General features: G+C 42.5%; 1 protein-coding gene across 4 annotated transcripts in view; it reads left to right on the top strand.

Moving 5' to 3' along the window:
- Nucleotides 1-25,526, top strand: part of PRKCQ (protein kinase C theta) — a 185,098-nt gene extending 159,572 nt beyond the window's left edge. For all 4 annotated transcript variants that reach the window (XM_035021698.1, XM_035021696.1, XM_035021697.1 and 1 more), the window contains 4 exons: nucleotides 6,838-6,976; nucleotides 14,024-14,212; nucleotides 22,653-22,781; nucleotides 24,813-25,526. In XM_035021698.1, the coding sequence (XP_034877589.1) occupies nucleotides 6,838-6,976; nucleotides 14,024-14,212; nucleotides 22,653-22,781; nucleotides 24,813-24,968 (613 nt within the window). In that variant the 3' untranslated portion in view covers nucleotides 24,969-25,526. The remainder of the gene's footprint in view (nucleotides 1-6,837; nucleotides 6,977-14,023; nucleotides 14,213-22,652; nucleotides 22,782-24,812) is intronic.
- Nucleotides 25,527-27,035: the final 1,509 nt, after the last annotated feature.

Genomic DNA, 27,035 nt, shown 5'->3' on the forward strand with positions numbered 1-27,035 from the left:
GAAATAGGAATTTATAGAAAAAGACAAAGTTCAGAGCAAAAATGAATGAAATAGAGACTAAAAAAAAAAAGAAAAGATCAGTGAATCTAAGAGGTAGATCTTTGAAAAGATAAAATTGGCAAACCTTTTGTCATAGTAATCACAAAGAGAGAGAGGACCCCAAATAAACAATATCAGAAATGAAAGAGAAGTTACAATATATAGGGTTATAAGGGACTATAAAAAAAATTATATGTCAACAAATTGGGACAACCTAGAATAAATGGATAAATTCCTACAAATATACAATCTTCTAAGACTGAATCAAGAAGAAATAGAAAATCTGAACTGATTACTAGTAACAAAATTGAATCAGTAATCAAAAAAAATCAAATTCAATACATTAAAAGGGTCATTCACCATGATCGAATAGGATTTATTCTAGGGATGCAAGGATGGTTAAATACCTGCTAATCAATGTGAATACACCATGTTAACAAAATGAAAAATAAAAATATGATCATCTCAACAGATGGTAGTAAAAGCATTTGACTAAATTCAACATCCGTTCATGATAAAAACTCTCAAGACGGGTTTAGAGGGATCACCACACATCAACATAATGGAGGCCATATATGACAAACCCACAGGTAACCTTATATGCAGTGGTGAAAAACTGAGAGCCTTTCTTCCAAGATCAGGAACAAGACAAGAATGTCCATTCATGCCACTTTTATTCAACATAGTATTGGAATCAGACAGGAAAAAGAAACAGAAAGACATCCATATTGGTAAAAAAGGAAGTAAAACTCATTTGCAGAGGACATGATATTAAATATAGAAAACCCTGAAGATTCCAGAAAAAAAAACTATTAGAAAAAAACTATTAGAATAAATGAATTCAGTAAAGTTGCAGGATACAATATATAGAACCTGCTGCATTTCTATATACTAATAATGAAGTATCAGAAATGGATCCAGAGGGTATTATGCTAAGTGAAATGAGTCAGACATAAAAAGACAAATTCCATATGAATTCACTTATATGTTGAATCTAAAAAAACAAACAGATTCATAAACACTAACAGATTCTTAAATACAGAGAACAAACTGCTGGTTGCCAGAGGATAGGGCAGTTGGGGGGGGCGGGGATAGGCGAAATAAATGGAGATTGAGAGGTACAAAAGTAAATAAATCACCAGGGTTAAAAAAAATTACAGCATGGGGAATATAGTCAACAATCTTGTGAAAGTGGTGTATGGTGACATCATGACTACACTTGTGGTGAGCACAGCATAAGGTATATAATTGTTGAATCACTATGTTGTACCCCTGAAAAATATAATATTGTATGTCAACTATACCTCAAGAAAAGAAAGGTTAAATGATGCTCCACACTGAGTGTTGAAGGCAGCAAACTGTGTATAATACAACGCAAAAGCATTCCATCAGAGATGGTCAATATTGAGATGCTTACAGGGTAGGCTTAAAATTCACTTTGAGAAACCTCTTTTTCCAGAGGGCACAGTCACAGGAGAGTTGCCCTATTTAGAGTCACAGAACAGAGTCTTAGAGGAAGTTTGCAAGTCATTCTTCTTAAGCAATCTCTTTGGCAACCTTTGGATATATGGTGGATTTTTTTGGTCTATCTACAAAATAATATATTTAAAAAGCTGTTTTATATCATTTCTTTATCTCCAGGAAATTGAAAAAAATACCCATCAGAACATTGAAAACCCTTACCAGAATCTATGGGTTGGTTTTTTTTTTTTTCCTCTTTAAATCTGTAATGCCCGCAATATACATAAAATATACCTGCACTGGGGCCCTCAGTAGTTTGTGTAGGATGGATGGATGGATGGGAAGGAGGGAGAAAAAAATAAGATTGGAAAGAGAGAGAGGTCCTAGAGCTCAAAGGAACCTCTTGAGAGAAAATCCCACATGCCCCAGTGCAGTCTGTTTCTCCACAGCACAATGCTTTTCTCTAGCATTTCATCATATATATTGACACTCAGAACAAAAAGACCCATAGTCCTTAATTGTCTTTAACATCACAAACTGTACCCAGTTGAGGGCCCTTCCTATGTCCATGTATGAGAAATGATGTTTTCTATGGCTTTTTATGCACCAATAAGAGAGAATACTGGGTTTATTTAGTATCATATTCACTGAAGTTATAGAGAATGTTTGAAAGACACCATCAAATAATTAAAGCTAAGGAAAGGTCATTTAGCAAGTACACAAGAATGAGACTGGCTTGCATTAAAAACCATTCAACTCCCCATGTGTAACTTTACTGACCTAAACTGTCCATTTGGCAACTGAATTATGGGGATTCTATTAATTTCCTTCTTCTGACCACCTGGGTTTATGATTTCTGGGTTTGTTCACAAAAGAGGTATATTAGTTTTGAAGTGTTGCTATAGAATTACCACAAACTTGATGGCTTAAACCAACAGAAGTTTATTCCTTCACAGTTCTGGAGTCCAGAGGTCCGAAATCAAGCTGATGGCAGGGCTATCCTATTTCCCAAGGTTCTCGAGGAGAATGCTTCCTTGCCCCTTCTGGGATCTGGTGGCTCAGGAGCTTCTTGGCTTTTAGGTGGCATCCTTCCTGTCCGCCTCTGTCTCTTCCTGGGTTTTTATTTTATATTTTTTGGAGATAAAGTGTAAGTACATGAAAAGACAATCTAAAAAAAAAAAAAGTCCAAATGAATTAAGATTCTAATTAAAAGTATCAACAGGAAGAAAAATGGTGTCCTCAGAACTAGGGGAGGGTTTGCCAAAAAAAATTCCTATCAGAAAGGGGAGATATATATATATATATTTTTTTAGAGGAGGAGAGCCTTTGCAAATGGAAGAAGTGATTCCAGAAAAGGCACAGAAACAGAAGCAGGTCAAGCAAGGAACATGACACAAATGGGTCCCAGTTTTATTGGAAAGGCTGAGGCTAAGCAGTCCCAAGAATTGAAGCTGAGAGAAGTAGAGAAGCAGGTGCCAACATCATCCTTTACCATTTGCTGGTGTTACAAAAGTAGTGACATCTTAAAAGATGTCTCAGCCATGGTTTGAGTTAAATGTAAAAATGAGAAGCTGGAAAATATGCAGACACAGAAAGATAAGAATCTAGAATCTCCGAACTACTAGAACTGAAAGGCACCTTAAAATAATATCTTATCAGTGATAGCACTGGCCCAACCCCTGTATTTGAAGCCTTTAACAAATGCTTTTTTTGTGTTTGGATGGATCACCTCCTTCAATGCTCACAAAGATCCTGTGGGATAAGCAAGGCAGGTATCATTGTACCCATTTTCCAGATAAGTCACTGGAGGCTTAGAGGGGATGTAGCTTGGCTGAGCTGGTGTTCTGTAAGGGATATGTGAGGAGTAAATAGCTGATGGACCTGTGAACACGCTGATCTTTGGGTACTGTGGCATTTCCAGTTAGCCCTCCTCTGCCCTCATTCCTTACCCTCATGGAGGTCTGGCTCTGCATGGTAGACTTCTAGATCTTTCCCATTCTAACTTAATCTCTCAAAACATCAGTGACCTTTTCTCTCCCAACCCCTAACACCTGGTTCACCTTAGAGGGTGGAATGAAAATCAAACATGATGCTCGTTTTCTTAGCCTGAGGTCCAGAGAATATTTATTTTTAGGATTGATTAAAATGCACCCTTGTAATCACAGAAGACTGGATCTTAGCAAGTTCAGTTCAATGAGAAAGACTACATAAGTTTAGTTTAGAGGATATAGAAGAGAAGGCCTGGGTTTGCATCCTAGCCCACTGACTGTATGGTCTGGGATAAACTCTACAACGCTTAAGAGTCTTTCTTTCAATCAGAAAAATGTGAATAAAAATAATAATTCCAGATCAAAGGGCTGTTGGGAGAATCAAATGATGAAATGCATCTGAGAGCAAGAAAATCCAAGAGGAATATTAGATACAATGTTCATTATCCTCAGGATCTATGGATAGCACTGCAGCTTGATATCTGACTCTCTAGTGATGACCCCCAAACCATCCTTTAGCCAAATTTCTAGGAACATGTGTACACGGCTTTAAGTGATGCAAATATGTTCTGTATAGCAGAAACCCAAAATGATACTAATATTGTGTAGAGTGCAGATTAGAAAATGAACCTCCAATTTTAGCATGAGGAGTAAAATATGAGCTGTACTTGGATTTATTGGAATTCATAAATCACAATGAAAGTGTACTTAATTAAAATTAAGGAATAGGAAGGCAGAAGACCTAAGGAAAGACAGCCATGTTGGACAGCCATATTAGTGAAAGTGTGACAGCATTTGAGTTAGGATGAGAGAGAAACAGAACCAATACAGATATGAACGTGAGATACATATTCACATGTCCTGGAGATTCCCCAGGCACCCAGCCAGACAGGAACAGTCTGTGATGCCCTGGTTTATGGAGATTGTGGACTAAGCTGGCTCAGATGGAAGATGTCAACTCTAGGGACATCCGCTAATAGGGTCACTCCACCAAAACACAGTTGCATTCCATGCTCACTCTCTCTAATATACTCTAGCAGAAGGTAGAGAAGGCAGTGGAAGGGAACAGTTACTCAGGACTTCATTGCAACTCATAATTGCTGGTGGTGAGCCAATCCCTGGTGGGTGACAGTTCATTCAGCAAAAATTTATTGAATGCTCCGTACAGTCTACCCTCCTGTCAGAGCTGTCACAGTAGAGCAAACAGCAAACAATACACATTTCCACCCTCATGAAGCTTACCGTTTAATGAGAAGCAAAGCAAGAGTGATGGGAACTTTAGGCTAATATGAATATTGAAGACCACTCAAACTGTTGCTTAAGTGAAGTATCAGCCTCCTTGAGAAACTGGAATTGAAAACACAGAACCGTCAGAAACCAAAGTAGCTTCTCTCTCATCACTGTCTCTCTTTGGGTTTACACAGGCTCTGTCTCTCTTCTTGACCTAGCCACTTCATTTTTCTCCTCTCACGAACTGGTCTTCTGTTCCTCTAAGGCCATGCTAGAAGACATCCATCAGCAGTCCTAAGTACCAGACACCTAACCGATACAGATTAGTGCTGCCTTCTCACAGCCCCAATATCCCCAAAGAGAAAACCTGAATGATCCAAGGGAGTCCAGTCACCTAAGGTGGAGGAAACAGGGCTACTTGCGGGGCCCTTTGGGAGCAGAATCTTTGACAAGGGAATGCCGAGCGAATTGTTTATGAGGAGGTACAGAAAAGAGTAAACCGACAGTTGTTCCTATTTTCTCCCTAGTCACCTTTGCTAATAAGGAAGACCATGGTAGCCACCACCAGCCACACATTCTAAACTTAGGTTTCAGGAAGTTCAGAAATCCAAGGGCAGAAGATGTAAAGGAAAAGAAACCTAGATGTTCTATAACAAACTAGAATTCATAAGCTGCTATCAATTAAAAAAAAGTTTAAAGCAAGTGATGTCAAGTGTAGCACTTGGGTGATCTTTAAAACATCAATTTCACGGGAACAGAGTGAGAAGAAGCTGCCATAATGGAAAGACACCTGGAGGTTTTAGTTTACGGTAGGCTCACTGTTAACTGCTACTGTGACTGAGTGTCAGGACCTAGAGGGCAATCGCTAGGCTGCAGCAGGGAAGGTGAAGGGGGTCAGGACAGAAGCTAGCAATGCCGCCATCATTGACACAATGCGATTATACATTTGGAGGATACTGGTTCCAGTCTCAGCCCAAATTTTAAGAAGGAAATTGATAAATTCAAGCTATTTGGAGGACAGGGGCCAGAATGCTGAAGCATCTGAAAATCAGGCCATATGAGGAACAAAATTCTTGACCTTGGTGGAGGAAAGAAGACAAAACTTGAGGTCACTTTCCAAATATTCAGAGTATCATGCATAATAATAGCAATCTAATACAATCACAGGGAGGCATAATTTGATTTATATTTTTTTAATCTTATCAGTCACATTACCTAAAAAATTGGAATGAGTGCTCTACAAGGATACTGGTTCTTTAAGGAAAGAGGAAGTTATTGACATGGTTTTTGGCATCAGATGGATTCTGGTTCTAGAATTATTCTTAGTCAGGAGCAGCCTTCCTCAATCAGTCATGGAATTAGGTGCAGTATAATTCATCCACAAAGAAACAATACTTGGAAAATCACATAAAGCGAGTATGTTTTTCAGGCTTTTCTTCCCTTGCCATGGAAGAAAGATACTGGGATAAAGAACCTCAGGTCCATGTCTTTCCTATATTATTATATTGAGCTGCACTCCTTGGTCAATCAGAAAAAGGAATCAGAAACCAGTCATTCCCTTAAAAAGTCAGTGCTATCTACACCACTATCTTGTACACAAGTAGACATGTAGTATTAAATACCACCCTATGTCAGACACATCCCCAAGCACAAACCCCTGGTGGCATTTCATCGCTCGCTCACTCCTTACATCCCAGTATTGTTTCTTGAAGGCACCTTAAAACTGAAGGATGCTAACCTGGAGAGAGAACACATTACCCATCTCACCCCCCATGCAGCCATCCATAGCTCTGGAGATGCACCAAGTTCTTCCCTGGGCATGGGGGATACAAAAGTCTGTCAGAGTCAGGCCTGAGAAAGCTGACCTGGGCCAAGAAGGGCCAGGTGAAATTCCAAACACGAGATGCTAGTCAAGGAGGAAACACCAAGGAGAAGTGGCCCAAGAGCAGAGCCATAGATTGAAGAACGGGATTGGAAGGGAAGAGGAGGACCAGCAAAGCATGCATGCACTCATGACGCTCTCAGGCTGTGATGGGACAAGTGACTCCCCCTCATGCGGCAATTCTATTTTAGCAAAAAATGTATTAAGGTGAGATTTTGCTTTGCTTTTGTGTTTCAGAGACCTGAAGCTAGATAATATCCTGTTAGACAAAGATGGACATATCAAAATAGCGGACTTTGGAATGTGCAAGGAGAACATGTTAGGAGATGCCAAGACAAACACTTTCTGCGGCACCCCCGACTATATCGCCCCTGAGGTAAGGGTGTGACGCCCAAAGGGTGTGCATGGGCGCTTGCCCAACTCCACATGTCCCGGGCACCACTGTTCCTTCCTCCCCTGAAAAAAAAAAAAATCAGAAGATTTTAATAGTTTGTTTCAGGATCTGTATTTGTGTTTCTGAGTAGTTCATAAATGCGGGTACACACGGGGGTTGTGTTGTTATTTAATGGGGGGTGGTGCTCATGCTGACTAGGTAGTCTCTCTAAGTCTTGAATGGCTCAGCATGTCCTCCTCAGTCATGGCTCCTCCCCACCACAGCCTTAAACTGCATTCACTCCACTCAGATCAACCAGAGGAAACAACGGTGAAGAACCAGGTGGTCACTAAACAGGCTCATAAGTATCCACCTGAATAAGTCCAGTGGTTTCATCTTGGGACCAACTCCTCAAAATGAATCCCTTTGATTTGACCTGCTGCTGCCCTAATCCAGACCCTGAACATCTCTTGTCTGGACCTTGGGGACACCCTCTGGCTTTTCTCTCCATCACCATCCAACTGCCAGGGTACCTCTTTACATATTTTCAAACTTCTCTAAAAGATGCTCCCTTAACATTAAAAAGCATCCCCAGTATATTTTATATGAATCTCATATTATTGCCAACTAATATGGTCTGTGTGTTATAAAACATGCACATAGAATATAATCAGGTTGAACTAAAAATGAAATATACAGTTATTTTTAAAAAAATTTTTAAGGGCACCTGGGTGGCTCAGTCGTTAAGCGTCTGCCTTCGGCTCAGGTCATGATCCCGGAGTCCTGGGATCGAGCCCCGCATCGGGCTCCCTGCTCAGCGGGGAGCCTGCTTCTCCTCTCCCACTCCCCCTGCTTGTGTTCCTGCTCTCGCTATGTCTCTCTCTGTCAAAAAAATAAATAAAATCTTTAAAAAAAAAAAATTTTTTTTAAGCTTTCACTTTTGTTTTTAAATTTTATCTTATTATGTTATGTTAATCACCATACATTACATCATCAGTTTTTCACTTTTTAAGTAATCTCTATACCCAATGTGGGGCTCAAACCCACAACTCTGACATTAAAAGTCACATGCTCTAACAACTGAGCCAGCCAGGCAACCCAATATACAATTATTTTAAGTAACTAAATTTTATTCTGTTTATAATGGTACATTTATGCTTCATTAAAATAATGGCATTAAATAACTTCTTAAATTTTTGGTTTAACATTTTAGGACTCAGATTCAAAGGTCTGATCAGTTTAATTCTTGGTTTCGTTGGCTAGCATACCTGGAAAATTAGATAGCTCATACTATGGATTCTGAGAAACAAACTGAGGGTTCTAGAGGGGAGGGGGGGTGGGGGGGATGGGTTAGACTGGTGATGGGTACTAAAGAGGGCACGTATTGAATGGAGCACTGGGTGTTGTACACAAACAGTGAATCATGGAACACTACATCAAAAACTAATGTAATGTATGGTGATTAACATAATAAAATTAAATTAAAAGATAGCTCATGAAGGCATAGTATCACTTAGACTTTACAGTATGTATGGTAGGCAGGGTTCCTCATTGACAATAGTGGTTGTAATTCAAATAATTCCATAATTCAAAAAATGTCTTTGATATATCTGGCTTTTTTAGCTAACTTCTTGTCATAATGAATGGCACTGTTTTTCGCCTCCTTATAATGTAGGTGACCAAAAGCTTGTACTGAGAGTACGAGAGACCTCTCTGCTGCCATTTTCTTACATTCTGCATGTTTGTAATCTTTAGCATTATCTTCAAGCCTCTTTGCAGACAACTTGGTAAGGATTTGCCATTTTGTGAAAATGAGTTCTGTTAAGAGAGAACCCAGCAATCCACATAATTGGGCACACAACATAAATGGCCTACCTTGGGATAATAATAACAATGATGGTAACACACCTTACAACATGCTGAAAGCAAATGCACAAATGTAGCCACCACACTCCCTCTGATAGGGGTATTCCTGTTCTTCCCTCAGGAGGCCTCGGTTACTATGTAAAGTTCCAAACAAGGGCACCAGGGTCATTCTTAATTTTTAAAAAATTAACATAAATACAAGTTCTAATATTTTCTTCTGTTCCATCTGTTGACCCCTGGACCCATTCGGAAGGCCACTGTTCCACCAAGACACCAGATATGCACTTCTAATGCACAAGCCTGTCACTCCACTGTTTTAAAATCTTCAAGACATCCCCATTATCAACTGGGCACAAGCCAAAATCCTGGAAATAGGTCTTTAATAATATGTCCCTGGACTTGCATCTTGCATTCATCTCTCCTATTCCTTAACCATATACTCTGAGGCCTTGGTCTGTGGTTATCCCCAGGATGACCCCCAAAGTCATCTTCTCCCTAAAGATGCTTCTGGTTTCCTGAAATAATTGTTTCTCCCTGTGTTCTATCACAGCACATGTGTAATCCAAGTTACCAGTAAACCATTTCTCACAGTTAGAGCCCATGATTTATCTATCTTAATGTTTCCACCCCTCAGCTTGGAGTACCCATCAACCTTCTTCTAAATAAATGACCACACAGCACACACCCTCAACATCGGTCTGTGAACGTATGCTAGATTTCCCCACCACTGGCCCTTTTTTATACGATAAATCTCACTAGCCTCTTCCTTCTCTACCCATGAAGATACTACCCATTTTTCAACACTCCACTCACATGTATCTACTTTGTAAAGTTTGTTCTTTATCTGACTCACTGACCAATTGTCCCCTCCTCAAAAAAAAAAAAAAAAAGCCATGCTCTTCTGCCTCTGAACCTTAATAAAAATTTAACTTTCCCTTCTTGTGGTTCTAAGTATATGCTGCCTAGTACTGTTTTTGTGTGTATTCAGTTATCTCCGGGGAAGGGCCCCTGTGGCAAACGGAAAGTTGGCTAGGCCAGGCACAGCATTAAAAACACACAGAATCACAGAGCAGGTGGGACAAGGGCCATGAAGCCCACCTGGCAGACACTGGTATCTCCTGACAGGAAAACCCAAATTACAGAAATAAATGCATTTCAGAGCAACATCAGGAATGACGCACACACACACACAAAAAAAACAAAAAACAAAAAACAAACAAAAAAACCCCACCAGACTGCCCTCCCTAAAGCTGGGGAGTATCCCCAGTCCATGTCTCCTGAGAGGTAAAACTCTATGGCTCTCTGCGTCTTCCAGTTACAGGACTGAGGGTCGAACATAGAATTGGGGGTCCAAGCTCATTTTGACAAAGACTAGGGAAAGAACACGGAAACACCCTCTCTTTAATCTATACTAGCCACTTAGTAAATCCATGTGGGATTCCAATGCCCAGAAGCAGCCCCCTGGAGAGAGCAGGGGTCACCTGGAGACCAAAACTAGAGAGGCTCTGGGCGGTCACTTTGTAAACTCTGACAGCACATCAATGCAGACAGATACAGATGTAACTTATATAGATGTTGTAACTCACTAGCTCCACCAGGCACATGGAATTTGCAGATTGCTCTCACCGTTGGAAAGGGAGACTCTGACCTCAAGAGTTGGGGGAGGAAACTGGACAAAAGATGATGAGGCCACAAGAAGGCAGCAACAGCTGAGACAGAAACAGAAAAAAGGGCCACTCTCAAGCCACTGTTTCTCCACCAGTTTCTTTAAAAATATAGACAGTGTGAACATGGCCTTGTTAGGTTGAGGTTTAATCCCGGAGACATTAAATATGAAAAGTAACCGCCCCCCAACAAGGACCAGCGTTCAGAATATCACTTCAACTCACTAACTAGGACATCTTAAATAAAACAGGTAACCTCCCGAAGTTCAGTCACCATTTGTTAAATAGGGATCACAGGACCTACCTCAGGAGTTCTTATTAAAAAAAAAAAAAAAAAAACTTGTGGCAAACACCTAACTCAGGTCAGCATACTTCTGTTCTGGCAGGGTGATCTGCGCTGTGCTTCTTCCTCCTGACTTAAGACAAATTCTTTAACATCACCGAGCTTAATTTCCACCACAGCTGTCTCCTGTCCTCCAAATTCCTTTTCATCTGTCCTTCCCGATGAAGTTGTTTACAAAGACGGGATGATGCTCAGAGCAGTTTCTGGTTGCTTTGGGCTCCCCCTCGTGACACGACCTGGGAATTGCATGTGAAGCAGCCCTCCCCCACCCCTCCCAATTTAAGGCAAATGCACCTGAACAAAGATTGTGTGCCTGTGCTCACACATGCACCCTTGTTTTCTTTATCGTTCTCCCTGGATCTACTTTTAAACTTTGCCTTAAGGAATACTCTATCTTCTCTAAACTTGAAAGTTAACTTTAGTATTTAAAAATCGAGTTAAGGAGAGTGGCTAGCATTTCTATGCTGGAAGTCAGTGGCAGATTGCAAAAATCCGTCAGCAACTTGATCTTTATTTTCACAAATGGGTACCAGTTGGTCAAGATAGGTATTTATCCTAGAGCAGAGAGTCATTTCCATAGGACACAGCACTCTGCCTTCCCTACTTTTCACCGGGTCCTCACAACCACCCAGTAATAAGTCACCCAGATGTTGTCACCACTTCTCACAAATGAGGCACAGAGGGGGGTGAAGGAGTTGGCCCCAAACTACACAAGAAGGGACTGAGCCAGAGGTAGAACCCACAACATTTTGCATGGCCATCTCAGTTTCGTTGAGTTTATCAACTCCTGCATTGGAGACACTTCCACCATATCCCGGAGTCTCACTCCAGAAGGATCTCATTCCCCAGGGACAGGCCGGAGGGGGAGAGGGGGCGGGGAGGGGGGTAGCAGTCAGTGCACCTGGTTCTGCTGCATCAAAAGGTTCACCAGCACCAAGACACGGAATGTCTAGAATACAGCATCATTTTTCTTTCCTAAAGCCACCAGTGCTGTAATTCTACCATTCATTCCCAGGGCCCACTTAAGAAGAAATTCCATTTCCAATGAGGAACTCTAAGATGACCTCCGTGTGTTTACGTGAATGTGCTCAGATGGGTGGGCACTGAGCTGGGCTTTAAATTGCAGGGTGGAAAGGACAGCCATCCCAAGAGGGTCCCGGTCTCGCTTTTTAATTTTGTGCTTCAATACTATTATCGCTTCTCCATTTTGGGTAATAAAGCAGCTTGTCCCCAACCCATCCTGGGAGCGGCAGTCACAAAAGACAAGGATTTTCTCCTCTTCTTCATTTAACAAACTATTACTGTGTTCCTACTATGTACTGGTTTTAATCATGGTAAAACATACAAACTGTAAAATACACCACCTTACCATTTTTTTTTTAAAGATTTTATTGATTTATTTGAGAGAGAGAGAATGAGAGAAAGCACATGAGAGGGGGGAGGGTCAGAGGGAGAAGCAGATCCCCCGCTGAGCAGGGAGCCCGATGCGGGACTCGATCCCGGGACTCCAGGATCATGGCCTGAGCCGAAGGCAGCCGCTTAACCAACTGAGCCACCCAGGCGCCCCACCATCTTATCATTCTTAAGAGTATTATTCAGTGAGTGTTAAGTATATTCCCATTATTATACAACCAATCTCCAGAATTTTTTTAATCTGGCACAACTGAAACACTATTTCCATTAAACAGCTCCCCATTTCCCCAAATCCCCAGCCACCATCATTTTACTTTCTGTCCCTATAAATCAGCCTCTTCTAGGGACCTCATATAAGTGGAATCATACGGTATTTGTCTTCTTGAGTCTGGCTTATTTCACTTAGCACAATGTCCTCGAGGTTTATCCAGGGGGTATCATGTGTCAGGATTTCCTTCTGTTTTAAGGCTGAATAAATATTCTATTGTATGTATGGATCACATTGTTTGTCCATTCATCTGCTGACGGACACTACGCACAGTTTTTAGAGAAGGTCGGAGCTTGGTTTGTTAGGATGACAAGCATTGAGCAGAGTCACAGGTATGCTACCTCCCAACATTAAATAAGGAAGCGGCTGAATACAGAATACAGAATACAAAAGCTTTTCTGCCAGGAGAGTGGATTGGTGAAAGGGTAGCAATCTTTTTAAAAGTTAGGTGGGATCCCAGACTTGAAACCCACTTCCCTAAAGGACAGACAAGACCTGGGGCGCCTGGGTGGCTCAGTCGTTAAGCGTCTGCCTTCGGCTCAGGTCATGATCCCAGGGTCGTGGGATCAAGCCCCGTGTTGGGCTCTTTGCTCAGTGGGGAGCCTGCTTCTCCCTCTCCCACTCCCCCTGCTTGTGTTCCCTCTCTGTGTCTCTCTCTGTCAAATAAATAAAATCTTAAAAAAAAAAAAAGACCAGTTCTACTCAAAGCACCATTGTCAAGCTGCACACCACTCTCAGCAGATTTCTGGATCTGAAATCTGTTATCCTAGTCTCTTTTGGCATACTCCCTAAATCAGACTTTTGTGGGGGGGGGGAGAGTGTTCAAGTGGGGTGCTGGGGGAGGGGCAGAGGAAGAGAGAGAATCCCAAGCAGTCTCCTTGCCCAGCGCAACATGGGCTCAATCTCATAACCCTGAGATCATGACCTGAGCCAAAAATCACGAGTCAGACGCTTAACCAACTGAGCCACCCAGGTGCCCCACTAAATCTGACTCTAATGGTGACCACAGATGGGACTCGTTAGTTATACAACTGTGGCTTTAAGGAATGTATTTGATCAGATGACTTCTTTAGACCTACTGAAAGTTTATGCGAAGTCTCAGGACAGTAGAAGTCAGTAAAACATGTGGGTTTGGTTTAGCTATTCACAGGAGAGAATAGATACATACCAGCTTCCTGAGGTCCGAGTCTACCACCCAAGTCTTCACATCACAGGTGGGAAAATGAAAGCTAAAGGCACAGGTCAGTTGTTATACATAAGGCCAGAGGAGAAGTAAAAATTAAAACCAAAAAATATTTGCTCACTTTGGCACTGCCCACTCATTTCTGTTCAATCATCAGCTTCTCAAAAGATATAGTTTTCAGTGTGATCTGTGTTAAAACCACATACTGTCATCACCATCAACTACTTACTGAGTGGTATTGAAAAGTTCAAGCAGGATTTTCACTCATCCACCTCATGTTTATTAATTACATCTCTGCCTCTTGGTCACACAGATCTTGCTGGGTCAGAAATACAACCATTCTGTTGACTGGTGGTCCTTTGGCGTTCTCCTCTATGAGATGCTAATTGGTCAGTCACCTTTCCATGGGCAAGATGAAGAAGAGCTTTTCCACTCCATCCGTATGGACAATCCCTTTTACCCTCGATGGCTTGAGAAGGAGGCAAAGGACCTTCTAGTGAAGGTAAGAAATGAAGTCAAGGAGACTCCATAGATTTAGTATTAGGTATTCTGATTGGTACTCCCATTCATTTCTAGGTTCCGATTTATATATGGTAAAAAATAGTCATCTCGAACTGGATTTAAATGGATGCTCACCATCTGTTTCAACTGAGGCACCAATAGGATGGACATTAGATACCAATTCCATGATGTTCCATCTCACTGAGACCCCCCCACTGTTCACTGCCTGCTGAATGAGCCTTTCAGGCAGTATTTAAAATGATGCAGACCAGCTCTCCTGCCACATTCCCTTCCTGTGTCCACTGGAAATATTGATGCATTTTCCCCCTATAGCTCAGAGTTCAGACTGTCACTACCTCTGCAGCAATCTCTAGAATTCACCATCAAAGCAGGAGTCAGACTCCTGATCATAATAGCCCAGAATCAATGCAGAACTGGTAATGCCATGGAGGCAAACTGGGCTCTGAGAATCACTTGCCGTGAACCGGGAGCTCCCAGGCCAAACCAATGAAGAGCTATAAGAAACACCTGAGAGCCATCATTAAAGATTTGGATTTTAGAGTCCCAGTTTACCTTTGTAGAGGATACAGAATACAGTGTTTGAGTACAAAAAATAAAATAAAATAAAATAAATCACGGTACTACAACATGCTATCACATATAACAACCACCTGCCCTCAGTGAGCTGTCTGGAAACTATTTGGACAAGGAGATGTACCGGTGTGATCAAGAAGCTAACAAATCTAAAAGAAGTGGACCAAGAATACAGGTGTTTTAAATTCTAGCATCTCTTATCTCAGCTGGCTTTTAAAGACATCATTTAGGGAAATAATTTCCAGCCTTAGTGTCTTTATATTGAAAAGGGAGAATAGGGTAAGACCTTTCAACATTAGAACCTATCAGTGGATTTAAAATCTAAACTAAAAAAAGATGACCAGGCCCATCTTTTTTCACTAGTCTGCTTTTTTCTCATGAACTACTTGGACTTAAATGTAAAGGGCATCAGCTTCTCCTGCTCTCATATACAACTGAAAACTTGTCCAGAGTCTTTGAGATGTTGAGGCAACTCTAGAGCTCTCCCCCAGGAATCAAGATATTGAATCTAAAGTGCTGACAAAGCCTTCCCAGGACACCTAGCCCAAGGCTGATGGCATTTGAAATCTGAGCCAGTTCAATGCATCTTTCCATTTCTGTTATCCAAACAAGCCATAAACCCAGGAAACTCTCGGAATGACCAATTAAATACACTTTTAGTGACTGAACAACACACATATAAAATGAAAGCTGATTTCCAAAATTAACCAATTAAAAAGACTATAGTAAAAATGAAGTTAGGATTGGATTGGAAGCAATTTTGCTTTACATAAAGGCAAGTTCAAACATTCTTAGAGTCGCTGCTTTTCTTTCACACATGACTTCAGGTGAGGCATGGTTGGCGCCAGCTGCTGTAACAAAATATCACCGACTGAGGGACTCACACATTTACTTAGAGTTCTGGAGGCTGGAAGTCCAAGAGCAGGGTCAGCAGGGTTGGTTTCTGGTGGAGGCTCTCTTCCCGGTTTGCAGGCAGGCATCGTCTTGCCTTGTCCTCACATAGCGAGTGAAGAGCTCTCTGCTGTTTCCTCTTAACTAATTCTATTGGACCAGGTTCCTGCCCATATGACCTCATTTAGCCTTAATTGCTCCAATCCTCCAGGTACACTCACATCGGGGGTTAGGGTTTCAACGTACAAATGTTGACAGGACACTGAGAAAGCCTGATCCAACAAAACCCACCAGAAGGAGGAAATAAGGAAACAGTTTGGGGGGCTGCCTGGAGGCGATCCACATTCACCTGTTGATGTTCCATAAAACCCAACAGCTGTGCTTCCCAAACCTAGCTCCGCCTCGGGATCTGGGAGAGCTCCTGCCGAGGAGTGAGGACGGGGCCAGGTGGAGTTAATCAGAAATAAATGTTGGGAGGGATGGTTTCAAAGGACAGAAAGACTGAGTAGGAAGAAAGGATCGCTTCCTGTTGGAAGGGGAAAGATGAGGAGTTATGTATATGGAATATTACTCAGCAGTAAAAAGAAATGAACTATTACTGATATACAAAACAACTTGGATGGACCGCAAGGGCATTAGGCTGAGTGACCAAAAAAAAAAAAAAAAAAAGCCAGCCTCAAAAGGTCACATTCTGTGAGTCCACTTGTGTAACATTCTGGAAAGGACATTGTGGAGACAGAAATCAGATTAGTGGCAGTGGGGGTTAGGGAGTATGACTGTAAAGGGGTATCCCAAGGGACAGCTTTGTGCTGACAGGACAGTACTGGGTCTTAATGTGTCATGGTAGTTACCCAGATCTACACGTGGGATAAAATGACAGAGAACTAGACATACACACTTATTAATGCCCATCTCCTGGTTTGGGTATCACACTGTAATTACATATGATATAAGCATTAGGGGAAGCTGCATGAAGGGTAGACAAGACACCTTTAGTAGCTTTTTTTTTAATATTTATTTATTGACAGAGAGGGAGAGGGAGAGCACAAGCAGGGGGAGCGGAAGGCAGAGGGAGAGGGAGAAACAGACTCCCCACTGAGCAGGGAGCCCAATGCGGGACTTGATCCCAGGACCCTAGGATGATGACCTGAGCCAAAGGCAGATGCTTAACCGACTGAGCCACCCAGGCGTCCCCACCTGTACTAGCTTTTAACATCCTGTGAATCTATATGTATGGACTGAATGTGCCCACCCCAAATTCTATATTGAAGCCCCAACCCCCAAAATGATGATTATAGGAGGTGAGGCCTTTGGGACATAATTAGGCATAGATGACATAATGAGGGTGGGGCCACCATGATGACTAGTGCCCTTATACAAAGAAGAAGAGAGAGATTTCTCCCCCTCCAAGTGCACTCACCAAGGAAAGGCCATGTGAGGACACAGCAGGAAGGTGGCCATCTACAAGCCAAGAAGAGGGTCCTCACCAGAAACTGCCCAGGCTGGCACCTTGATCTTGGACTTCCAGCCTCCAGAACTGTAATAAGTAAATGTTTATTGTTTAAGCCATCATGTAGTCTATGGCACTGTTACAGCAGGCCAAGCGGACTAAGACACTATATTACTTCGAAATAAAAAGTTTATAAACAAAATAAAATCTAAGGCAAAATGTCAGCAAATACCAAGACCAAATCGTGTGCAGTTTCAATAGCAGGAAAAAGATTTGCTGTGAGGGTGGAAAATAAATCAGGTTTAACAGAGCAGAAACCAAGACAAGTGAGGATAAAGAATGAGGGAGGGAGGGACTAGTTAGTGAAAATGGTTTTACAGCCATGTGGAGGAGATGGGGCTTATTCTTTCCCCTGTGAGTTAGTAAAAATTCCCTGTCCTTGTTCCATGAGGAAGAAAGTCCTCTCCCATGTTCCAGCCATTGGGCTGATAAAAATTAGTTTCCCTTGTGCAATTTGCTGACAATAAGACTGGCCTCTAGTTTCATCTCTGCTCCCCATTTGCTCTGTAACTTTGATCCAACAGTCCCCCACATCCTTGAGCTCCCTTTTCTGCAAAGATCAAAGGTAGTATCATTTCTGAGAAACTTCCTCTAGGGAATTATATGTATAATGTTGTAAAACCCAGAAGTAATTGGTCCTCTGAAAAAGCCGCATCTGTTACAGCAGCGGCATCCACATCAGACTCTATCCCCTTTAGCTGTCGTCGGGCGAGATTGCACGTCGTGTATGAACCAACTACACGGTGGAAGAGGTGGTACTCCATCACGAATCACAACTGGGACACTGCTGTTTAGTTGACTCTTGCCAAAGAAACACCCCTTTCTCCCTCATGTGGCCATCCAGGATGTCCTGCCCATTTATTTGGAAACTGCTGGGAGATGAGTGATCTCAAACAGAAACACCTCTCCCGTCTACAGAAAGATCTGAGGAGGGAATGAGGAGGGGAAATGACTCCAGGATGCTGTGCGCTGGGGGCCGTCCTCAGCAATCCAGCACTGCGTTCTAGCCCAGACAGTCAAATGAGTTTTAACAAACTCCAGCTGCATCCTGGCCATTCATTGTGCTGTTTCCCAGAAATGTAAACCACCCTCTGACAGCTTTTGTGAACAAAAGCAAGTCTTCATTTGTGAACACTGAGTCCCTCGGTGCAGCTTCCGTGGCACAGAGCCGATGGCCTCCCATGAGGTCACCGGTCATCTTCAGGACCTGGAAGGAGGAGGGGTGATTTGTGGCAGGACAGAGAAGACAATAACTTACTCTTGTGCAAGACGAGCAAGAAATTTGCATCTCAAAGCTGGAGATCACATTATATTCTCATTACACATTTTATCTTTTAAAAGGTATATTTTTTAATTTCACAGGTACATAGAACAGGCTCAGAAAGCTTTGTCATGATGCCCTAGGATCAAATGCCACATGGTCCTGGGAACATCTAATGGAAAACAGCATGGTGCACATGCAGCCTAGGGCAGTTGCTTCTAATTTAATTCACTGAAGTCTTTAATTATAACAACATGAGCTAGTTTTTGGCCCATTCTTGAGGCACTCACATCTTCCCTCTCATCTTGTTTCATCAAAATGTGCTTAAGAAGTAGAGGTCTCCCATCCAAGTACTAACCAGGCCCGACCCTACTTAGCTTCCAAGAAGTAGAGGTCAAGAGGGTATTATGATCATTTCAAGGGAAGAGATATGGGGTCAGTCACTCATTCCCTCTGCTTCTAAAAAATCCATCTGCTTTTCCATGTGTTGACTTACACTGGTGTCTGAGTCTACAGAAAAAAAAGGTTTCACTGTGAAGTTGGTGCCTTTTCTATATGCTGTTCTATATGCTAAAAACAAGAAGCTAACAAAGTGAGGACTGAAGACATGATCTGCAAGTAATAAAGTGGGACCATTCGCTCACTTATTCAACAAACATTTATTGAGCATCTACTTTGTGCGTGGCACTGTGTGAGGTTGGAAGAAGGAGAAATATAAATGGTGTCTGCCCTCCGAGCTTACACTCTAGTAAAAAAAAAAATACTCTTAAAAAATATTTATATATAGTGATACTTTAGCTAATGAAGGGAAGATGTTCAGATTCACCACCAGAATCAAGAAGGGGCTGCTTATACTACTGGGTATTTACCCCAAAGATACAAATGTAGGGATCTGAAGGGGTGCGTGCACCCTGATGTTTATAGCAGCAATGTCCACAATAGCCAAACTGTGGAAAGAGCCAAGATGTCCATCGACAGATGAATGGATAAAAAAGATGTGGTGTATATATATATATATATATATATATATATATATATATATATATACACACACACACAATGGAATATTATGCAGCCATCAAAAGGAATGAGATCTTGCCATTGGCAACGACGTGGATGGAACTGGAGGGTGTTATGCTGAGCGAAATAAGTCAATCAGAGAAGACATGTATCATATGACCTCACTGATATGAGGAATTCTTAATCTCAGGAAACAAACTGAGGGTTGCTGGAGTGGGAGTTGGGGTGGGAGGGATGGGATGGCTGGGTGATAGACACTGGGGAGGGTATGTGCTATGGTGAGCGCTGTGAATTTTTCAAGACTGTTGAATCCCAGATCTGTACCTCTGAAACAAATAATACATTATATGTTAAGAAAAAAAAAAAAAAGAAGATAGCAGGAGGGGAAGAATGAAGGGGGGGAAATCGGAGGGGGAGACGAACCATGAGAGACTATGGACTCTGAGAAACAAACTGAGGGTTCTAGAGGGGAGGGGGGTGGGAGGATGGGTTACCCTGGTGATGGGTATTAAAGAGGCACGTTCTGCATGGAGCACTAGGTGTTATGCACAAACAATGAATCATGGAACACTATATCAAAAACTAATGATGGGGCGCCTGGGTGGCTCAGTTGGTTAAGCGACTGCCTTCAGCTCAGGTCATGATCCTGGAGTCCCAGGATCAAGTCCCGCATCAGGCTCCCTGCTCAGCAGGGAGTCTGCTTCTCCCTCTGATCCTCCCCCATCTCATGCTCTCTCTCTCTGTCTCATTCTCTCTCTCAAATAAATAAATAAAATCTTTAAAAAAAAAAAAACTAATGATGTAATGTATGGTGATTAACATAACAATAAAAATTTAAAAAAAAAAAAAAAGAAGGGGCTGCTTACAATTCAGGCTCTACCCCTGACTATGGCTCTATCTGTGATCTTGAGCAAGTAACATGGCTACTCTCTGAACCTTATTTTCCCCAACTGACAATGGGACAGTGATAGCTGCTTTTAGAATTTGTTTTTAAAATCAGGATGATACAGCTGAGACATCTAGCACCATGCCTGACTCCCCAAGAACATTGGTTGGAATGAGTCCCAGAATCAACCATGAGCTTGACTTGAAGGGCAGGGAGAGCTCACCAGGTGTTAAGGGAATCAAAGAAAGCCTCACAAAGAGGGGGTATTTAAAGACTGGTTGGCTGGGATTTAAAGATGGGGAGAAGGAAATGGGAGCAGAATGTGGGGAGAGGTATCTCCTTGAAAGAAAGAAAGGTTACTAGCGAAGGACAGAGGTAGGAAAGACAGGTGGCACATTCAGTGAGTAGACATGTCTGGACAGAAGAGAGGGTTACAGTGGGAATGGAAGGATGTGTGTCAGCAGAGGCCACAGAGAGCCTGGGATGGCACCTAGGCACAGAGGACATTAGGACTCACCAGGGCATAGAGATGACCTTGCTTCACCCTGCATTTTACAGGTGAGGAGATCGAGACAGAAAACTTGCCCGAGGGCACCTGGGTGGCTCACTTGGTTAGGCGACTGCCTTCAGCTCAGGTCATGATCCCAGGGTCCTGGGATCAAGTCCCGCGTCGGGCTCCCTGCTCTGCGGGGAGCCTGCTTCTCCCTCTCCCACTCCCCCTGCTTGTGTTCCCTCTCTCGCTGTGTCTCTCTCTGTCAAATAAATAAATAAAATCTTTAAAAAAAAAAGAAAAAAGAAAAGAAAACTTGCCCGAGGCCATGTGGATAGTAAGTCTCTTGGGTGACAGCCTCATGTTAGTGGTTTTGTAACAGAGCTTTAGAACCTTAAGTTCCATTAAGAGGCCTCAGCGGCCAGCATAGAGTAAGGGGGAGAGGGAGTTAGGACGACTAACCATGTGAATATACTAGGTGGTTGTATGAGCATTATAATTGGACTTTAAAAAAAGATTATCATAATTACAAAAAAGGAAAAAATCTACTTTGCTATAGCATGTTGTTTTTTGTTCTTTTAGTTTTGGGATTTTGTGGGGGAGGGGGTTTGGTAGAGCCTTTGAAGATTTCAAGTAGGAAGGCAAGACAAGTAAAGGAGTGTTTAAAAACACAAAGACTGGATATTCTTAAAATAGGTAAAAGCAAAAGATCCCTGTAAATAAGTTGTTAATGGAAGTCAGGTCCTGCCAGAGCCTCCTGGAAAATCACTGCATTTCACTGTGGTTCTTGTTTCAGAGACCCACGGTGTCCTTATGACATCCTATAGCTAGCACTTTCCAAAGAGACATCTAGCTGGGGTAAGAAAAAGTAGTAACCACTGCAGGCATTTGGGACCCGTCGCTTCCCCAGGTCTTGTGTTTAGACTCTATTCCGTACTGCTTTTGACTTGCTGTGTTTGAGTTTGAAGAGTTTCCAAGTTTCTTTCCTGTCTTGGCCAATGTTCAGTTTGACTTCATGGGGGAAAGTAACGGGAGAGGGGACAGCGCACACACACACACACATATATGTAACAAGTCAGAAAATATTAAAGATTATTTGAATTAAATATTATTTTACAAGCAGATTTGCAGATGCCTTGTCCAAAGTGGACTCTCAGTGACTGGTTTATATTATCCCTAAAGTGAGATTTTCTTCATAGCAGAACTGTTCTACTTAGAAGGTAGCTTTATCAGAAATCAAACTCGATTAATGGGCAGTCAACTAAGCAACAAATGATCCACTTATTCTATGTTGTTGGGTTTTACAGACCAGGAATCAGTGCATATGTGTGTCTGTGTCTGTGTGTGTGTGTGTAGTTATATTATCCCCCCCACAGAACAGCCCCGCACCAAGGACACTTCACTCACTTTACATGTGAGGACGCTGTGAGTCACAGAGTCCTGTAACCTGACAGAAGTCCTACATAACACAGGGCAAGGCCGATTTCAAACCGGGTCTATACCCCTTGAAAGACAGCATTTCTAGGGCAAAGAGCAAGGCAGCAAAAGCCCAGATTCTGGAATATTCAGAAGGCTCATTTGAGGGAGAATGTTGTCACCAGTGTGACTTGAGGCAACAGTTGATGCTGGTAAGTACAAAAATAAGGTTAGAGAAGCAAGTGTCAAATCACTGGGCCTTTAACTTTGTGGAGTCAAACTCCTTTGGCTCTAGGTTAAGAAATGCAACCTCGTCTGAGGCTGACCGGCTAGTCCCTTGAGAAGTAACTGCTCCCTTTCTGCTCTTGCTCAGCTCTTCGTGAGGGAACCTGAAAAGAGGCTGGGAGTAAGGGGAGACATCCGCCAGCACCCTTTGTTTCGGGAGATCAACTGGGAAGAGCTTGAACGAAAGGAGATTGACCCACCATTCCGGCCTAAAGTGGTAAGGACCCACCAGGACCATTTGCTCCCCACCATTCCCGCTTTGCTTCTCCCCCCACCCAGGGTTGCCCGCCTGCCCCGCACCCCTGCCTGAGCCCCAGCTTCCCTCCTGGGTTCAGTTCTTGGAGGAAAGTGCTTCCTTAATTATAATTCAGATTATCTGGCTGGTGGGGGGGTGGGGTGCAATATCTAACCTCTGTGATGAAATCATGTGCCTGCATGAAAATGAACTGCTGGGCGTCCATGCATCAGACTTAACACGCATGTGCCAGGTGACTCTCAGATAAGATATGGAGCCTTTGCCCGGGGTACATACCTGCTCCATGGTCACTCTCCATGTCAGGGGGTTTGGAGCCATGTCTTCCATGACATTAATTCGAGTTTGCCTGACATTTGTGATTCATTCACATAACTATATTCCCTAATGGTGGTTGTTACATGTTCTTCTCTTTAAGGAAGAAGTCAGTTGGAGCCTTAGGAAAAGACAGGTCTCTAAATTCCCATGTGTATGCTCCCTAGCAAAAGTCACTAACCTCCATAAGGAAGGGCAGAACGACCTGGCCACATGCAGAACGGGCCGCCATAAAGTGAAGACAAAAGGAAAGCATGGTTAGGATGAAAAAGCTCTGCAGGCAGATGTTGAGAATGGTGCATGCATGCAATGCCACTGAACCATACTCCTAAAAATGGTTCAAATGGTCACTTTTATGTTAGGTACATTTTTACTACAATTTTTATAAGAAATAATTTTTTTTGAAGTGGTAGGTTTGCCAGCTTTACCCATTCCTGGTGAGTACTGGGAAAAAAGTAGTAATGACCTAGGTAGATATAAACCATCTCTACTGTCTCTTTGCATGGAGATGGCACAGGCTCATGGACTCCAAGGCAGAGTGCTTCACTCTAGAAAAGAGCTACTCCTATTACGCAGGATAGTAGATGGCCAGAAGCAGCAAGTATTTTCCCAGGGTTAGCAGAGTTAGTCTCAACATTTGTCCCAAGCTCTGGGGACGCTCTAAGGGTTCTACAGGCCGGCCTCTAGCACTATTATTTGTGACCGTGCCATGCCTAATTGATGAGTTAATAATTTGTGACAACATGCATTTTTACCTTGTTTTAGGCTCATCAGAACAGTGTGACTTATGTCTCAACTTCCATGGTACATTACAATCAACTTGATACTGTCCACCTAAAAATCAGACTTTTGATCTACACGTTCCCTACAGGACAATTCTCGATTCTGCCAGTAGGAAGGAATTTCCCTCACGTGTTGTCTAAAGAGCTATTTGTAGGCAGAGGCCACAGGCCATTGGCCTCACCGGCCTAGGAGTCCCCTTGAGGGTAGAAAGAGTCTGACTTGACTCTTAGTTATGCTCATATATACAAGGGTAACATTTGATAATCTTAAAAAAATCGAATTGTACACCATACAAAGCAGTATTTATAAATAGGTGTTTGTTTTTACATTCTTTTTTTCCTCATGGGCACCAATGGACCAGGTGGCTTGAGGGGAGCTAGTCCCAACCTGTCTGTGGAAGACAGTCCAAGATGGCTAATAATAAAATTAACATGGGTAGAGGAACCAACAGTAGTGAAGGATATTGATATAAGAACAGGAACATATTATCTGCAGAACTCCTGCCTTTGCCTCCCACCCTTTCTCCCTTCCCTCCGCCCTTCCCCACGCTGCCCCCTGAAGACCGAAAGGCTACAGGTCAAATTTAGGCTCACCACTGTTTCAAAGGTTGCCAATCCTGTGTCATGTAAACTATTAACCAGAAGCAGGAGATCCTATCTGAATGTATATAGTGAAGTTCCTTTACATGAATTTAATTGTAGTATTGCTAAGTGAATGCCTCAGGATCTTGGGAATGTTCCATAAATCCACATATGACTATCTCTAAGTATTACTTGTTTACCGGCAATGCCCACTTTGTCATACAACGACTGTAGCCTAGATAACAGAAATGAAGATATTAATTCTGTGGCTGATTTTCTTCCCTTTTTCCCTCTCCTCCCTTAAACTCTAATCAAGAAATCACCGTATGACTGTAGCAATTTCGACAAAGAATTCTTAAATGAGAAACCCCGGCTGTCGTTTGCAGACAGAGCCCTGATCAACAGTATGGACCAGAACATGTTCAGAAACTTTTCCTTCATTAACCCAGGGATGGAAAGGTTGATATCCTGAAGGAACCTCTCCTGACACACGAGGGAATTTGCCTTGTGTCTGTGAACTGGTCCAAGTGATGCTCCTTGGATTCCTTTTCACCTTGGGAAAGAAAAGAAACACTCAATAATACAGGCTGAGACCTTTTAGCTCCTCACTGACTTTGTATCTGCAGCAGAAGCCAACTCCACTTCACTAATAACCACGCCCTTCGGAGCCTCCTGTCCTCTCCTGGGGTCACTCTTGAAGCTGGGTCATTACTAACCATAGTTACTTACTGGCACGACGGTTCTCCTCTGCACTGTGAAAAGACCTGAAAAGTTAATACTGCCCTAAATCATGGCTCTTCCCATGGGCACCAACGGCTGATCAATGACCTGAGGGGCACAGAGAGCACAGACTTCTCAAGACTGAAACAGCACAACGCCGGGTGCAGGAGCGGACTTCATTCAGCCGCATATAAGTAACCACTAACCCGTTTTGTTCTGTTCACATCTGTGGAAGTGTAAATGGTGGCAGGGGCAGCCCTGGATAGGTTTTTGTGGGAATTCTTCACAATAAACATAGCTTGTAACTTGAGATTTACAAATCCATTCATTCTGATTAGCCATGAAATTCTCAGGAAAGAGAAAAATGGAAAGTAAGAAGAGCTCATGTCCTTGAGATGGAGGGTTTAATAAAACACCTACTGTGGCTATCATGTCAACATAGAATCATTTAGTCCTGCCAAGAGAACCACCCCATCCACCCATTCTCAGTTAATTTCAGGATCAGTGGAAGTCACTCATTACCATCCTCTTCATACTGTAGCAAGAAGTGCATAATTCTTCGAAGAGAAAAGAAAACCAATCTCTTAGTATACCCTTAAATTTGATTTGATGACTCATTTGTCTCCCTGTAGGCATTATTCAAGATAAAAGACCCACGCATGCTACTTGTAGCAGTCAATCTTGTTTAACTAGGATTCTAGCTATACATTTTTAAGTATCTGTGCTGTTTGTATATTTTGATAAAATATTGTGACTTAATGACAAAGAGGTGGATATGTAAAAATGGAATAAAAGAAACAAAGAAAGATGCCTCCTATTAGTTTAATTCCCTACTTGTCCCCCCAAGATCTTGGGTTTTTGTCGTGGTTATCATCAAAATGTAGCTAGCATTGAGTTGATGTTGTAAATTTTGGGAATCACTAAAAATCCCCAAATCAGTGAGAAACTCAGATAACATCTAAGTTACTGTTATGTTGCTCTTTCCCTTCACCACGAGATCTCTTGGGAGTGGTCCATGAGTGTTGCCTCTACTCCTCCAACACCCGAATTCAGCTCTGTCCTCTCACCTGTCCCCAGGTACTGCTTCCTCCCAGGACTACCTTCCAGCTAGTGCTTGTGGCATGCACGAGGTCCACATCTACCTTTCTGCAGTTTTTTAGACGAGGAAAGACCCTCCCTTCGACCTCAGCCCCATTAGACACTGTGACACAGCACTTTCCCCTTTTGCTCCCTCTACCTTTGACTGCCCCCATGGCCAGCCCCTTTCCTCCTATCCCAAATCACTTCCAAGGCCCCTCTCCCCATCTTGTTTTCACTTTCTCTTGGTTCCTTCCTGTCACCTCATGCCTTCAAAGATCACTCAGTGTACATCCTCTCCAATCCGTATCTCCAGTTCTAATCTTGCTTTCAGGCTTCAGTCTCCATTGACTTGCTCTATTGTCTTACAACCTCAGTCTCTCTTGTGTTTCCTAACTCCGTTACTGTCACCATCGTAGGTCCAGTCATCCAGGCTCAGAAACTCAGAGTCATTGTCGACTATCCCCTCTCCCTATTCTTTTTTTAACCAAATCCCCATGACTCTGCCTTTGTAGTCTCTCCAAAAGACCTACTCATCTCTACTTTGTCTCCTGCTAATCATGTCTGGATTAGTCTCCCCATCTTAAGTCTTTCTCCCCATTTTAATTCATGCATACAGCATACATTATAAACCATAGGGTGGAAATAACTTTTCCTCTGCCCTCTTATGTTAAGAACCTGGAGCCTGCTGATTAAATTGACAAAAGACATTAGCAAGAGAAGCATGCTTTTACTTACACAT

The sequence above is a fragment of the Mirounga leonina genome, unplaced genomic scaffold, assembly GCF_011800145.1.
Source record: "Mirounga leonina isolate KUSES-001 unplaced genomic scaffold, KU_Mleo_1.0 Mir_175, whole genome shotgun sequence".
Lineage (NCBI taxonomy): Eukaryota > Metazoa > Chordata > Mammalia > Carnivora > Phocidae > Mirounga > Mirounga leonina.